Source organism: Triturus cristatus, chromosome 2_2 (genome assembly GCF_964204655.1).
Source record: "Triturus cristatus chromosome 2_2, aTriCri1.1, whole genome shotgun sequence".
Lineage (NCBI taxonomy): Eukaryota > Metazoa > Chordata > Amphibia > Caudata > Salamandridae > Triturus > Triturus cristatus.
Window position 1 is genome coordinate 668,922,610 of NC_140582.1, and position 15,795 is coordinate 668,938,404.

General features: G+C 43.0%; 1 protein-coding gene across 4 annotated transcripts in view; it reads left to right on the forward strand.

Annotated features, from left to right (window-relative positions):
- WDR17 (WD repeat domain 17) overlaps positions 1 to 15,795 on the forward strand; it is a 1,003,384-nt gene that overhangs the window by 209,406 nt on the left and 778,183 nt on the right. Inside the window, exon 1 of one of the 4 annotated variants that reach the window (XM_085641858.1) lies at positions 2,848 to 3,025. The exons of the other annotated variants lie outside the window; for them this stretch is intronic. Coding sequence (XP_085497984.1) covers positions 2,981 to 3,025 — 45 coding nt within the window. The 5' untranslated portion in view covers positions 2,848 to 2,980. Of the gene's footprint in view, positions 1 to 2,847; positions 3,026 to 15,795 lie in introns of those variants that run through there. 4 annotated transcript variants of the gene reach the window in all.

Consider the following 15,795-nt stretch of genomic DNA (forward strand, 5'->3'; position numbering starts at 1 on the left):
AGCAATCTTCATCCCACAGGTATGGAAGAGGTTGGTCAGACAGGTACAATATGGAGGCCTAAGCTGTCGCCCTGCAGCTTCGTGTGATTTCCATGGTAACTAGTGGCGGTCATAGGCAGTGGCAGCAGTGGGAGGTGCTGAGCTCCTGGATGTTGCACTATATTAATAAGGGGAACTCAGTAATGCAGGATTGCTGAATCGCCGGGCTTCATTGTAAGGTGTGTACTGTGGGTGACTGTAGGGGTTTTCTAAAAATGTACTTCTATTTACCATTCCTGCAAGAGTTGAGGTTGGATAGTTGCCTTGCCCAGTGGGTGGAACGTGAGGGGGATAACCGGGAAGCGTTGTACTTGCCCTATCACGACCTGCATCGGAGCATGAGTGTCCACTGGAATGATCCGATGTCCGTGAAATAAAACACAACACATGTCTGGAGAAGAATGCTGATGCATACAAACCTCTTCCATTGTCCTCCTCAACGCTGCATCTGCATTCACATGGTCCAAGATAGTGTGCCATATTTGCGTCTTTGTTGCCAATGACACGTTGGTTGTGACGAACAGTTGTTGGTAGTGTTCTATCACCTCCGTGACAATGATCCTGTGTTCCTGCAGACTGAACCGCGTCTTCCTCTTCCTCCTCTCCTTGGCCTTCCCCGACCCCGAGGTTCCTTGCTGGTCGTCCGTGGGGCTTGTGGGTTTCGCTTTGTCCTCTTCACTCGGTCCGGGTGCATCCATGGTGCTACGCAGTTTTTTTGTTTTTGTATTTGTTTTACACTGCTTTTACAGTTCATTTACCCACATGAGGCGTGGGAATTGCAGGCCTGTTGCTGGTTATCGCGGATTTTTGTTTCGCGATTTGGAACATCGCACCTTTTTCGTGTTGGTGTTACGCATTTTTTCAGCGTCGCGTTGATTCTAACACGGTCATTTTGCGCGTTATTGTGAGACTATCGCATGATGCCGCCAAGTTGAGAATACGTTAACATAGCGTTATTTTCCCGCGATAGACTGCGATGTGCAAAGTTGCATTAAGCAAATTTTGCAATAGCAATAGTTATCACACGTTCTTGAGAATATCCCCCATAGAATTTTGTGCTTGAAGGGTGTCCTTCCAGTGTTAAATCAGAGCTTGAGATCATACAAACACCCTTCACCCTTGCACTATGGTGCAACTGTGTGTTTATTTACAAAACACAGCCTAAGGTACACCAGCATTGGGGGAGAGAACAACATCATATCTTAGCAGATATTGGGGCTCATTTACAAGCTCCTTGCGACACTTTTGCATCACTTTTAAAGTGACGCAAAAGTCGCGTAAGGGGCTTGTAAATCTGCCCCATTGTGCTTTTATGCTCTCTCCTTTTCATACATTTCAGCGCAGCATTTTGGTTACTGCTCGTCATAAAAACGTTCTCTGCTTTTTCGTTTCTGCAGACCAACCACTCTTAACCCGTAATACCTACCACTATGGATAAAATACACCTTATAGCCCTCATGGTCTTACATAAAATCGACTATAAATTAACTGACACACTTGTTTGGCTCATTCTCTCTGTATAATATATTTGTGATGTAAAGGGCTCTGACAGTCTACGATGGGATGAGTAGCGCTATAAAATAAATACATGTGAGAGAGGTGGTAAGCCGAGTTTACGGGCACCATTGGAGGGTGGTAGTGAGGGAATCAGTGAACAAAGAGGTCATTGTAGGGGGGTGCCTACAAAGACTGTTGCTACGGGCGCTACCAACACTAAAGCTGGCGCACTGGTTTTAAGCTCTTAAGCCTTACATCTTTCAGCAGCTCCGTTGCGGGATAACTCTTTGCACCCTCCAAAATCACACAGGTGCCGCCTTCCCTCTAACAACAAGCTATTTGTTTGATTGCTGCCCTCTTGTTGCTATATCTGTTGACGTTGTAAGGCATTTATCTAGAGTAGCCGTAATGTGGCACTGTTCCTGCCACTCACTGCAAGGATGGAGACAAAAGTATGTTTTATTTATTGTGTGAAAATACATTATTTAGCCAATATGCAACAATCTTTGGCAGAAACATAAGAAATAAACAACAGTATTTTATACAACAATACTTTAATCAAGAGTACTGTGTTTAGTGGCAAATCCCTTTACTGGTTACTGCCATGAATGACTCAGCCAAATGTGTTTTCAAGCTTTACAAGTTCTGTATGCATGTACAATATTTGTAAGGGCGCGTTGTCTTGGACAGTGTGTATTCGAGTGCCCTTCCCTGCTTTTATACATTTCTCTTCTCTGGAACAAGGGCCACCGAGGAGCTGGGAGGATGTGTTGCAGGAAAATATCCAATTAAAAACAGTTTCATTACCATGTTATGCTTAATGAGCCGCCAAGCAGCAGAAGAGTGATGTAACAATGCCGCTCCCCCGCAGCAGCCAATTAAGATTCAAAACATTGGTAAACTAGTACCGAAATTACATTAATTCTTGTTATATTTATTAATGAAAGATCCTGCGTCGGAGGTCTATTTCAAACATTTGAGGACCTTTGTACCGTACAGAGAGCCTTGGAAACATGTCCATTTAGGGACGCGTTTTTGCATTAGTTTCGAGAGTGCAGACTAATAGTATCCATGTTGTCTCTGTATAACATATTCCTGGATGTCTGCATTGTTCGCGAGGGCTGCAGTGCTCAGTCCGTGTCCGTGATAGCGTCGTGAAGTACTCGCACGAATATGGAAGAGCTGGAAGAGGACCGGGATCTTTTTTTTTTAAACGCTACCTATTAAAGAGCTGCAGTTGCCAAGCTACAGGCGCTGGCTGCTGTTCGGTGCTGCATGTGCGCGCGTGGATGCGGTGAGGCACAATGCTGGGGCTCCGGTCTGGTGTCCGCGCATCGGCCGGCGAACGGGTGGGATTTTAACCCCCTCTTCTGTCACGTGCAGTTGGGAGATCCAGCGCCTGCGATCTCAGTTTAGGGGAAGCGGCGAGGGGTTTGACGCGGACATGGAGATCCTGAAGTGGTTCACCAGAAATGACTCGTACGCCAAGGTAGGGGCGCCGGCAGGGAAGCTATGCAGCGTCGCGCGACCCATGCACTCACTGCACGCTTAAGCTCGCCCCTGTCAGATGCCTGCCTTCCCTCAGAAGACTGCCACACGAACCTGGATTGCTATATTTAGCAACCAGGAAGAGCTCGGAATGCCGCCGAGCCTTCTGCCAACAAAGAATACGGTATGCCTCCCTGCTTAATCCGTCTCCATAGGGACTGACTGGCCTTCCCTGGCTGTGGGCTGCCTCCCGGTGCACTCTCCACTCTCTTCATTTTATGGTCAGTCGAGTGTGGCTTATATTAAAATATTGAGCCGGTAGCTGTGTGAGAATTACGTCAAAATCTGCTTGCTGCAGCCTAATTCATGTTATGTGCAGGGGGGAGCTACGCCAAAGCAGTGCTCGGCTGAAATCCGTATAGCTCCTCTTTCCCGTGTGTATGTTTACAATGCATGTTTGTATGTAATTTGCTGCCATCTTGTCGGGCCTGAGGATGTGATGAATGCAGCTCCCTGGCTCGCACTTAGTTCAAATTAGGGCTGAAATGTCTGGAGGAACTCAGCCTGATCTTGTTTGGATGGAGGGGAGTGACAAGTGGCGCAACAGACTGCTCCTAATGACATTTAACTTATTTTAATGGAATACTCTGCCAAAAAAATCTGGCTTGAGTGAGCATTTAAAACATTTATTGGAGCAGAAATATATTTTGTTACATTAGGGTCCTCCCTGTACCTTTCAGTACAGGTTACTTTGATCACCCCCTTTGAGAGTGCATAAAAAGGTTTATAAAGTGGGATTGTGTTACAGCTTTGATATGGGTGCTTCATGATCATTTTAAAGAGGAGATTGCAGATTATTACATTTTACTTAGTTTAATGCTAATTTACACGAATTCATTAATGGAAATGCCTGGGGGCTATAACAGTGTACTGCACAAACATTGCAGCGTCGATGCCAGCAATAAAAAAATCTTCAGAATAACAACAATTTAACAAAAGCAGGCGCTCTACATGTAACAATCCCTTTCACATTATGAAGTGAATTTTGATAAGTTTGAAATAGTTTTCTGTACTATAAAGGATCATCTGGTATATAAATGACAGAGTTCACTTTTAAAGTTACTATTCCATCAAGCCTTTAGTTTTCTCCCTAGGTTTATAGGGATCAGTAGTACTAGAAGGGTTTATGCGGGATTGAGTGTTTAAGTGTATTTCTGAGGAAATTCAAACCCTACATTGCAAAGTCAAAACATACTGGGATCTGAGGATTAGCAAAATTGTGATAAAAAGTTCAAGCCCAACCGCGTGTAAACACACATAGAAAATTAGTGTGTGACTGCCTAGTGAATATGTGAAGGAGTTTTAGCCTAGTGGTTAAGAGCAAGGAAGAACGGACGTGCTCAAACCATTTTACACATTAAACTAATTAAGTTCTTGAAAAAAATATCAGGGCATATGCCACAGAATTGTTTTGTGAGAGAATTGGATGTAATTCCTGGAATTTTTCAATGTGTTCAATAATGAAGTCTATTTATTATCAAAGGACAGGGCACTCCCAGGTAGTTGCTGGCCGGGTGGAATCAGAGGAATAGAGTGAAAGTGCAGGGCCAAACCCCACCCAGTCAGCAACTACTTGGGAGTGACCCATCACTGGATACTGTGGCTGTTATACATATAATGCATGGGAGCCTGCAATCCGTGTATACACGCCCGTCTGTAATTTCTATATAATACAAGGGATTCCACAATCCCTGTATGAAAACCTATCTCTACTGTCTTTATAATACATGGGACTCTGCAATCCCTGTACAAAAACCCACTTCTGCTGTCTTTACAATATGTGACTTGTGACCATCCAGTCGCCTATTATAAAAATATGATGTCAAAACTCAACTGTAATAATTAATTACAGTTGGTTCTGATGTAATTTCGTTTTAATAGGCAACTAGGTGACCACAAGTCGCCTATTATAATAAGGTATTACAGTTGAGTTCTGATATCACAAAGCCTGCTGCCAGAGCCAGCAGCTAGGGGAAAGGCATGGCAGGCCACGGAATGTAATAAAGCTCTGTTGTTCCATAACGTTGCTTTTATTTCTTCTTCTCTGTTTTTCTAGTTGTACATTGACAAGCAAAAAGTATATGTATTATAGAAAAGTTAGAATCTTTCTGCATGTTTCAGCTGCACCCTTTTTTTAAAAAAAAGGACGTTAAACTGATTCTAATATCTTTTTACAACAACTATCTAACAGTTTTTTGATGTGTTTTAATTTTGCACTACAGATTCTATTTTTATTCTTCATGTTTAGAAACATGCTCTTTCTTTCATATGAAAGAGCTACACAGCAAGGATGTAAGAAGTTTGTGTGAAATGTGATGGTGTGACCATTAATCATAAGGAATAAAGTACCCACTGCCATACCCGATAAGGATATTGCAAGTCACCTCGCAGTTTCATAATCTTATAAAGGAACACAGCCTCATTTTTCTATATGATCATGGAACTCCACTGTGACTTGCAATATCCTTATAATCTATGGCAGGGGTACTTTATCCCAAAAATTACACATATGTTGTGATGTCTCTAGTCACCTGTAATAAGGAAATTACATAGCTGTTCAACTGTAATAAATTATTAGAGTTAAATTGTTACATTGTAACGCCTCCTGCCAGACCCAGCAGTCAAGGTGAAAGGCAGGTCATGGAGCATATTTTCAGCTGTAGTTTAAACAACATAAATGAGAACTGACTTTCCCTTTTTCTGATCTGATTTTCTAAAATGAATAGTGATCAGCGAAAAGGAGCTATTTGTTTTTTGCACTAGACATCATTATTGGAAAGACAGAATCTCTGTTTATGTTTCTACACATTTTGATTTGTGCCTGTTTTGTTGTGTTTAATTTTCCACAATACAATCCGCTTTTATTTGTCATGTCTGCAGCTCTGCTATCTCTTTCATATGAGAGAGAAGAATTTAAGTGGTTTATGGTGTGGCCATGTATTATAATGAAAAAGTACCCCAGCCATACATTGTAAGAATATTGCCCATCACCTCAGAGTTCCATGCCCCTATAAATTGCCCTAAGGTAATTATAACTCGCGCCCCCATGCACAGTGATATTATCAATGATATCAAAGAAGATGTCATGAGTGAAGTAATATGTAGGGTAATTAGCAGTGCACGGAGACGGTACTAGTTATACTTAATTTAGGGCATGAGTTATAGCTACTTGAGATAACTTTAACTATAACTGGTGAATTTCAGTGGTTTTTAGAGTTTAAAACGGAATATTTCACCTAATTATAATGTTACTTCAATCTTTGTTTTTTTCCGTGAATTTCTAGTTTTTTTTTACATAAAGTAATATTTATTTACCATATGTTAATCCAACCCCCGCATTCAGTCAACCCCACGGTCCACAGAGTTTTTGGTCGTGCATGGCGGGGGGTTGGCCACAGGGGCCAATCTCCAGCATGCAGCCAACCCGCACAGTGGGTGGTTGACCACAATTCACGACCTGCGGCCAAGCCCTGTGGCTAACTCCCCAAAGGCAGCCAACCCTACACTGGACACATAACCTGGCCCTGAGGACCCCAGGGCCTTTTTTGTTTAAAAGAGGAGGAGCCCCCTGAACCTTTTATGGCACTGGGTACCCCACCCCCCAGAGCCGTATATATATTAAAAGGGAGGGGGGCACGTGTCCCCCCTCCCAGAGCTTCCTTAGGCCCTAAGGAACCCATCCCCCAGGGCCACTATTAAAATTGAAAGGGAGTGGGGCTGCATGGTTCCCTTCCCTGAGCCTTGTTAGGCGCTGGGTACTTCATCCACCAGGCCACTATTAAAATTAGGGAGAGGGGTGCTCCTACCTCATCCCTGAGTCTTGTAGGGCTCTGGGGACCCCACCCCCAGAGCTGTTTTAAAAATAAAGGGGAAGAGGCCACACTCCCCTCCCTGACCCCTGATTGGACCTGGGGACCCCATCCCCCCGGGCCACTAATTAAAATTAAGAGGAGGGGAGGGGGCACGCAGACCCCCATCCTGGGATGATTTTAGCCCAGAGATCCTGGGGCGTGGTGTATATTTTTGGGGGGAGCGCGTGACCCCCTCCCTAGGTTGCTGTTGGCCCTAGGGAGTCTATCCCCAGGTGCATTTTTTGGGGGATGGGTACTTAGCCCCCTCCGCAGGCCAATTATGGCCCCAAGGACCCCATCCCCCAGGGCCTGGTGCAATATTCACAGGGGAGGAGGCATGCTGCCCCACTCCCAGGCCAGTTTATGCCCAGGGGACCACATCCCCTGGGGCCCAGTCAACAAAAGATCAGTCTATGGTTGTGGGCCGCGGAGGGAGCCCAAAGGCCCGGGTAGAGGGGTCACATGCTCCCTGCTCTTTACATATGCACCTGGGCCCAGGAATGGGGTCCCCAAGGCTGAAATCAGCCCAGGAAGGGAGAGCAGCATGACCCTAACTAATAAAGTAGCACCAGGCAGCGGGGGATGGGGTCCCCCAGGTTTGAACTCAGCATGGGGAGGGGGGGCAACCTATACATTTTAGTTTCCTTCCTGAACCTGGCCCACCCAAGGGCTTTAAAACAAACTCAGGAGACCACACTTGTTTTTTTTTTATTTTGCCGTGGATTCACAGTTCCTCTGAAAAATTGTGGCAAAAGTTTGTCACAAGCCTTCAACGGCTGCCAACACTTCCTGGTTGAGGTGGTGACAGTCAATCAGATCTTAGTTTGAGATCTGTTGGGATCCACAGATCCTCCGCGCCCCTAGATATACAAAGTGTTCGAGCATTAATTGCTCAAAAACGACTGAACTGATTTACACTGAAACACAAAAATCACTCTTTCTGGAACTAGATTTAGCTTTTTGCCACATTTGGTGTCAATCCGTTTAGTGGTTTTGTCTGTAGTTATGTCTAAATTTTCTATGGGAAAATTAATGTAGAAAACAGGTTTTGGGACCCCCCTAATTTTCCTCGGCCCCCGCTTGATGGATCAACCTGAAAACTTTCCATGCGTAAACATGCCAAAAAGAATACTTTTTGGGAAAGTTTCGAGGAGTTTCGTAAAACGGTGCGAAAGCTATTAGCAACACAAAAAAAATAAAATGCATTTTCTATGGAAGCATGATCCTAACTGTAACTTCCCAGTGGTGACCGTCACTGGGTATAATATAGATAAATATATATGATGCACTTTACCTGACTGATGACACAACCTTGCATTGTACATTACCCTATCATGACTGGTTTTAGTAACAGCCATGATAATTGTGAGAACACAGATGATGAAATGCCATACTTTGAAAGTGATTAGTGACCATATAGTACATAAATTCTGAACAAAGGAAGTAAGAATACCCTGGGGTACCTTTAAATATACTATCTGGGTCACATGAGTTCTAGTGGAGTCTGTGAAAAGATTAGCTAGAGAAGAAACCACTACGAGAAAAAAATATGCGTTTCATGAATAGACCTCCTTGCACCTTATGGATAATTTGCAATTGCCAACCTGATATTTACGGAGTTTTGAGTATGAAATTGATAAGCAAATGTGACCATTTATTTGGGTTTTATATTGCATTTTAGCATATTTGCACAAGAAGAAACACTAAATGTATTTATCAGTAATTGTGAGATGTAATAACAAAGGTCGCTAGATTGAATCTAATCCCATATGAATAATTGCAGTTTAGAATACTCGAAAATGTATGTACTTTATTGCTAAATGTGTACAGCTCTGTAAATATAAAGAGAATATGGAGCATGGTCATTCTCTTACTGTTGTATGACATTGCTACAAACAACTCCTTCTAAGAGATTGCACCATAGCATATTTGCACATATTAGGTTTTGCATCTATTACATTCTTAAATATATATTTTAAAGAGATTGTAACATATAAAATGTAGTTATGATTGGATTAATGTGAAAAGGGCATTTTAAAGCTATGAATTCATGTACTGCCCAACATTTGCAACTTCATGGCGGCCATGCTGGGTCACGGATGAACACATACAACGGTCTAGTTTTTTTTAAAAGAAGGAAATGCAATGAACGGAGGCCAGCTTTAAAATCATGTTGGTTGGAGTAATTGGGGTTAGCCAGTTGAAGGCGTAAGCCGGAACGCATCGGCCTCCTCATGTTTGGTGTTGTTGCACCTAATAAAGGATTAAAAGCCTCCCACTGGTCCTGTGCTGTCCATGTATGATGCCGCTGGTGAGGTGCGGCTGACTCTCTGACCACGTATGTGTGTGTGTGAGTGTATATATATATATATATATATATATTCAATGAAAAAACCATAGGTTTCACACACGTTATAGTTAGGAATTAGCATTTAAAAAACCTTGCAAATTCACTTAAAAAACCATAGGTTTCACACATGTTATAGTTAGCTGGACATTTCACTCGTGAAAAACCATTGAAATTCCCCCGTTATAGTTAGTGCAGGCAACTATGACTCACGCGACCGCAATCCTCTGCTGATGACGTCAGATATTACATCACTGTATTTAGACACTTATTTACCCATGTCTTCTTCCATTAATCTTTAGCTATACATATATTACAAATATTTATTTTTCAGAAAGACACATATGTCATCAGTGATGTAATATCTGACGTCATCAGCAGAGGATTGCGGTCGCGTGAGTTATAGTTGCCTGCACTAACTATAACGGGGAAATTTCAATGGTTTTTCACGAGTGAAATGTCCAGCTAACTATAACATGTGTGAAACCTATGGTTTTTTAAGTGAATTTGCAAGGTTTTTTAAATGCTAATTCCTAACTATAACGTGTGTGAAACCTATGGTTTTTTCAGTGAATTTGTACGTTTTTTTAAATGCTAAGTTATGGTTTTTTTTTGTTTTTTTTTAAGGTTTTTCACCGTGCGCGCACTGTGGGCGCGCGCTGCGCTTCCCGCACCCACGTTATGCAGTTCGCGGAATTTTTCCGTTTCTACCTTACGCGCACGCTACGCGTACTCTGCGATTTTTCGCAAAAAAATTAAAGGAAATTTTGGCCCTTGTGGGTCCTTGTGGGTCCTTCTGGGACCCCCTGACAAAGGCTAGGGGGTCAGGAACTGTCCACCATGCCCCCTTTTCACGTTCTCCACCTTTGCTTTTCACCCCCTCAGACTGCGAGAGACAAAATGGCGGCCGACACTTCCTGGTTTCGACCGATTCGAATGTTTACTAAGATCTAACAACCAATCAGAATCGCGCTCGCGGATGGCAGCGTGCGCGTACGGTAAGTTTTACCGTACGCGCACGGTGTGCGCTTATAGATATATATATTGATTTAAATGCTATTTTCTCAGGAAATACTGAACAGATTTGCACCAGACCTGCAAAAGGCACATCCCTGACCTGAGGACTACCTCTCTGCCAAATTTCAAGTAATTCTGTTCAGCCGTTCGGGCTGTAGCTTGGACTAAAGGTCCTATGGAAAAATGCATGGGGAAAACGCATTTTGGGACCCCCCTTTTTTCTCAGCCCCCGTTCGACGAATCCCCCCGAGACTTTCAGGGAAGGAGCGGAGCGGAGCGCCCCACCTATTTTGAAAATTTCGCGAGGATTCGTCAATCGGCGCCAAAGTTATTCCAAATAGAATGTTGCGGATTTCCTATGGAAACACGGTCCTAACTATAACTATCTACTGGCGACCGGCAGTAGATAATATATATATATATTATCTACTGGCAGTCGCCAGTAGATAGTTATAGTTAGGACCGAGTTCCCATAGGAAATCTGAAAATTCTATTTTGAATAACTTTGGCGCCGGTTGACTTATCTTCGTGAAATTTTCAAAACTAATGGGGCGCTCCGCTCAGCTCCTACCCTGAAAATCTCGGGGTGATTCGTCAAGCAAGGGCCGAGAAAAAAGGGGGTCCCAAAACGCGTTTTCCCCATGCATTTTCCCATAGAACCTTTAGTCGAATGTACAGCCCGAACGGCTGAACAGAATTACTTGAAATTTGGCAAAGAGGTAGTCCTCAGGTCAGGCATGTGCCTTTTGCATATATGGTGTAAATCCGTTCAGTAGTTCCTGAGAAAATCAAAAGTAAAATCACATATATATCTGAGCGGAGCCTAACCACACATCTCATCGTGAGATCTGATTGGCTGTCAGCACTTCATCCAAAAAGTGTTGGCAGCCATCTTGGGACCAATATACATGATAGCACCTCATTAAAAAGCATTGCAGTTAATAGAAGGTTTTAAGACTTTAGTTAATTTATAAATCATTTGTTGATGGTACCATACTCATTTTAGGAATTGTGGTGTGTTCTAAGGTGATTTTACCATGTGAAAAAGCCTTCTGCTGTGATATCATGAATCATGTTTGAGAGAAAACTATTTTCTCATGCTTTTCCCACAGAGGTTTGGAAGGTGATCTATAAGCTAAACTGAGAGCATATTTTCTGTAAATTCACATTATCTTTCTCAGTCATGTGAGAATGAAGTCTGACATTCTCAGTAAAACATGTACATCCAACAAGGGCAGAGACTGTCAGTTGATTCCTTTGTGTTCTACTACAGCTTCCCAGAATGTTCTAAAGAACAACTAGAGCGCTAACAGTCCTACTTATGACAAACGTATAGCACACCTGAAGCCATCTTGATTGGCATAAAGTGGTAACTCTTAAAACATTTAATTTAAAAAGGAACAAAATGAGGGGGTTCATTTTGCCATAGAAAGTATGATTAGTGCTGCAGAAAGAAAAAATAGGGCACATTTTGAGTGACTTCTCAAATCCTCTTCTATTTCATTAAAAAATTCTGACATGCAGACTGAAACATGCACTTTCAATACCAGCAGCAGACTTCCCTGGTGAGCAGTAGCTTTACTACAGTGATCTAATAAGCAACTAGAGTGCTAACATTCTGAATTTATGGCAAATGTGTGACACATCTGAATGCCTTCTTGATGAAATCAAAGTAGAAAACTGAGGAGACTGTAGTAAATGAGGAAATTAGGAAACATCATAACAAATAAGTTTCCCAAAATGGCCACCAGAGACAAAAGAGCCCAAATGTAGCCCAAATATCACCCAGATGTACCCCAAGTATAGCCCAATGACAGAATGTCCCAGAGTGTTCTAACGAACAACTAGAGCGCTAACAGTCTTACTTATGACAAAAGTATGGCACATCTGAAGCCATCTTGATTGGAATAAAGTGGTAACACTTAAAACATTTAATTTACAAAGGAACAAAATGAGGGGGTTCATTTTGCCATAGAAATTATGATTAGTGCCGTAGAAAGAAAAATTAGGGCACATTTTGACTTCTCAAAGCCTCTTCTATTTCATAAAAAAATTCTGACATGCAGACTGAAACATTCACTTTGAATACCAGCAGCAGACTTACCTGGTGAGCAGTAGCTTTACTACAGTGATCTAATGAGCAACTAGAGTGCTAACATTCAGAATTTATAGCAAATGTGTGACACATCTGAATGCCTTCTTGATGGAACCAAAGTAAACAACTGAAAGTATTTCCTACTGAGGAGACTGCAGGAAATTTGGAAACTTCATAACAAATAAATCTCCCAAGATGGCCACCAGAGACAAAAGAGCCCAAATGTAGCCCAAATATCACCCAGATGTAGCCCAAGTATAGCCCAATGACAGAATGTCCCAGAGTGTTCTAACGAACAACTAGAGCGCTAACAGTCTTACTTATGACAAAAGTATGGCACACCTGAAGCCATCTTGATTGGAATAAAGTGGTAACACTTAAAACATTTAATTTACAAAGGAACAAAATGAGGGGGTTCATTTTGCCACAGAAATTATGAATAGTTCTGCAGAAAGAAAAATTAGGGCACATTTTGACTTCTCAGATCCTCTTCTATTTCATAAAAAAATTCTGACTTGCAGACTGAAACATGCACTTTGAATACCAGCAGTAGACTTCCCTGGTGAGCAGTAGTTGTACTACAGTGATCTAATGAGCAACTAGAGTGCTAACATTCAGAATGTATGGCAAATGTGTGACACATCTGAATGCCTTCTTGATTGAATCAAAATAAAAAACTGAAAGTATTCCCACTGAGGAGACTGCAGTAAATGAGGAAATTAGGAAACTTCATAACAAATAAATCTCCCATGATGGCCACCAGAGACAAAAGAGCCCAAATGTAGCCCAAATATCACCCAGATGTAGCTCAAGTATAGCCCAATGACAAAATGTCCCAGAGTGTTCTTAAGAACAACTAGAGCGCTTACTGTCTTACTAATGACAAAAGTATGGCACACCTGAAGCCATCTTGATTGGAAAAAACTGGTAACACTTTAAACATTTAATTTAAAAAGGAACACAATGAGGGGGTTCATTTTGCCATAGAAATTATGATTAGTGCTGAAGAAAGAAAAATTAGGGCACATTTTGAGTGACTTCTCAAATCCTCTTCTATTTCATTAAAACCTTCTGATATGCAGACTGAAACATGCACTTTTAATACCAGCAGCAGACTTCCGTGGTGAGCAGTAGCTTTACTACAGTGATCTAATGAGCAACTAGAGTGCTAACATTCAGAATTTATGGCAAATGTGTGACATATCTGAATACCTTCTTGATGGAATCAAAGTAAAAAACTGAAAGCATTTCCTACTGAGGAGACTGCAGTAAATGAGGAAATTAGGACACTTCATAACAAATAAATCTCCCAAGATGGCCACCAGAGACAAAAGAGCCCAAATGCAGCACAAATATCACCCAGATGTAGCCCACATGTAGCCCAATGACAGAAGTGTGCAAAACACTTATTTGTTGAGTATTTGCAGTTTGATATAGTGCAGACTTGTCAGGTATTGAAGTGCTTTACATGAGCATTGGTTACATCACACAAGACCAAATTCATTTTGGTTGTAGACATGGGGAGATTAAGTGATTTGACCAGAATCACAGAATGTTGAGCTGAAGCAGAAACTCCAACCTGGTTCCCCAGTTGCAAAGTCTGCAGCTCTGGAAGTAACACCACATCCTTTCCCCTAGGTGCAACATTTAATCAAGTGGTCAACTGGATAAAAAAACATAAAGAATACAAATAATGTAAAAGTTCTTTGTCGCTATTTGAAAACTCAGTAAATATGTCCTCATTTTAATTTTTTAGAGCACTAACCATGATTTTGATGCAAATAAGACCCTCTCATATATGTAATTTCTAAAGGAAATATTACAGTTTTGATTACATCAAGATGAGGTCAGGCGTTCCACACTTTTGTAATAAATATAGAATGTTAGCAATCTAGTTGTTCATTGGGATACTGTTGAGAGGCAGAGGCCAGGGGCATGGACTCTGAAAATTGAAGGCAGGTAGGAGAGTGCAGATGCAACAATTTGACCACACTGGGCAGGCAGGAAGGGCAGTGGCAGCACAACAGACTATGGAGGGCAGTGGAAAGGGGGGCAGGGGCAACAAACCAACAATACAGGACTGGCAAGAGAGGCTGTGGCAATATAATACACCATTGTGGGCAGAAGGAAGAGGCAGTGGTAGTACAACCATACATGCCAACAGACCTGTTTCAGCCAGGAAACGTCCAATGTTTTTAAGATCAAATGGGCTTTATTTGATCTCTCTCCTGTCTACAATCTCCTCTTTTTCAATGTAACTCAAAGGGGAAATTCAATACCCCAGTTTTTTTTCAAAATCTCCCTCTTACCAAGTTCAAAATGTTCACAAGTATGGTATATTGGATCATGGTAGGCAGGAGGAATTGGGGTAGGGACATGGACTCGGATAACAGAGGACAGGAGGGACATGGAGAGGTGCACCAAACTGACCCTACAGGGCAGGCATCAGGGTTTGCAGCAGCACAATACACCACACAGCACATGCGGGACAGGAGTGCAGCACAACAATCCATAGAAAGCAATGGGGAGGGGACAGGACCATGCACATGGACAACAGAGAACAGAGGGGAAAGAGGCAATGGTAGCTAGCTGACCATAATGGGCAGACAGGAGAGAAAGCTGCAGCATAACAGACCATAAAGGGCAGGGGGGACGGATCAGGGGCATTACAATGGAACAGACAAGCCAGGAGGGAGGGAATAGGGGTCTGCACATGGAAACAGAGGGCTGGGGGTAAGGGGGCAAGGCAGGAGCAGCAAGATGACCATGGAGGTCAGGCAGGTTGGGCACTAGAAACAAAACACACCATGGAGAGCAACAATGAGACTATGATGGCATACACAGAGACCATGGAGGGAAGGTGGGAGGGGGTCAGGGGCAGCTAGCTGACCACACAGGGAAGGTGGGAGGGGCCATGGCAGCACAGAAGACCATGCATGGCAAGCGGGAGGGTTAGTGGCAGCACAATGGCTATGATGGGCAAGAAGGAGGGTGCATGGGCATGCACAAAGGACCATGGAGGATAGAAGGGAGGGTCAGGACCTGGGCACAGACAAGAGAGTTCAGGGGAAGGGGCCTCACAACAGACCGCGCGGGCAGGCAGGAGGAGCAGTTGCAGCACAACAGACCAGGGAGGGCAGAAGGGTGTGGCAGTAAAATGGACCATGGAGGACAGGAGGAAGGGGATAGGGGCATGGCATGTGGACAGGCAGGGTGGAGGTGGCAGGGACAGGTTACATTCATCTGACAATGTTAGGCAGGTGGGAGGGGAGTGGCAGCTCAACAGAACACTCAGAGTAGATAGGAGTGGCAGGTCCATGGAACATGGTGGGCAAAAAGGATGGAGCAGGGGCATGCACAAAGACATCGGAGGGCAGGGGGAAGGAGAATAGGGGCAGCAA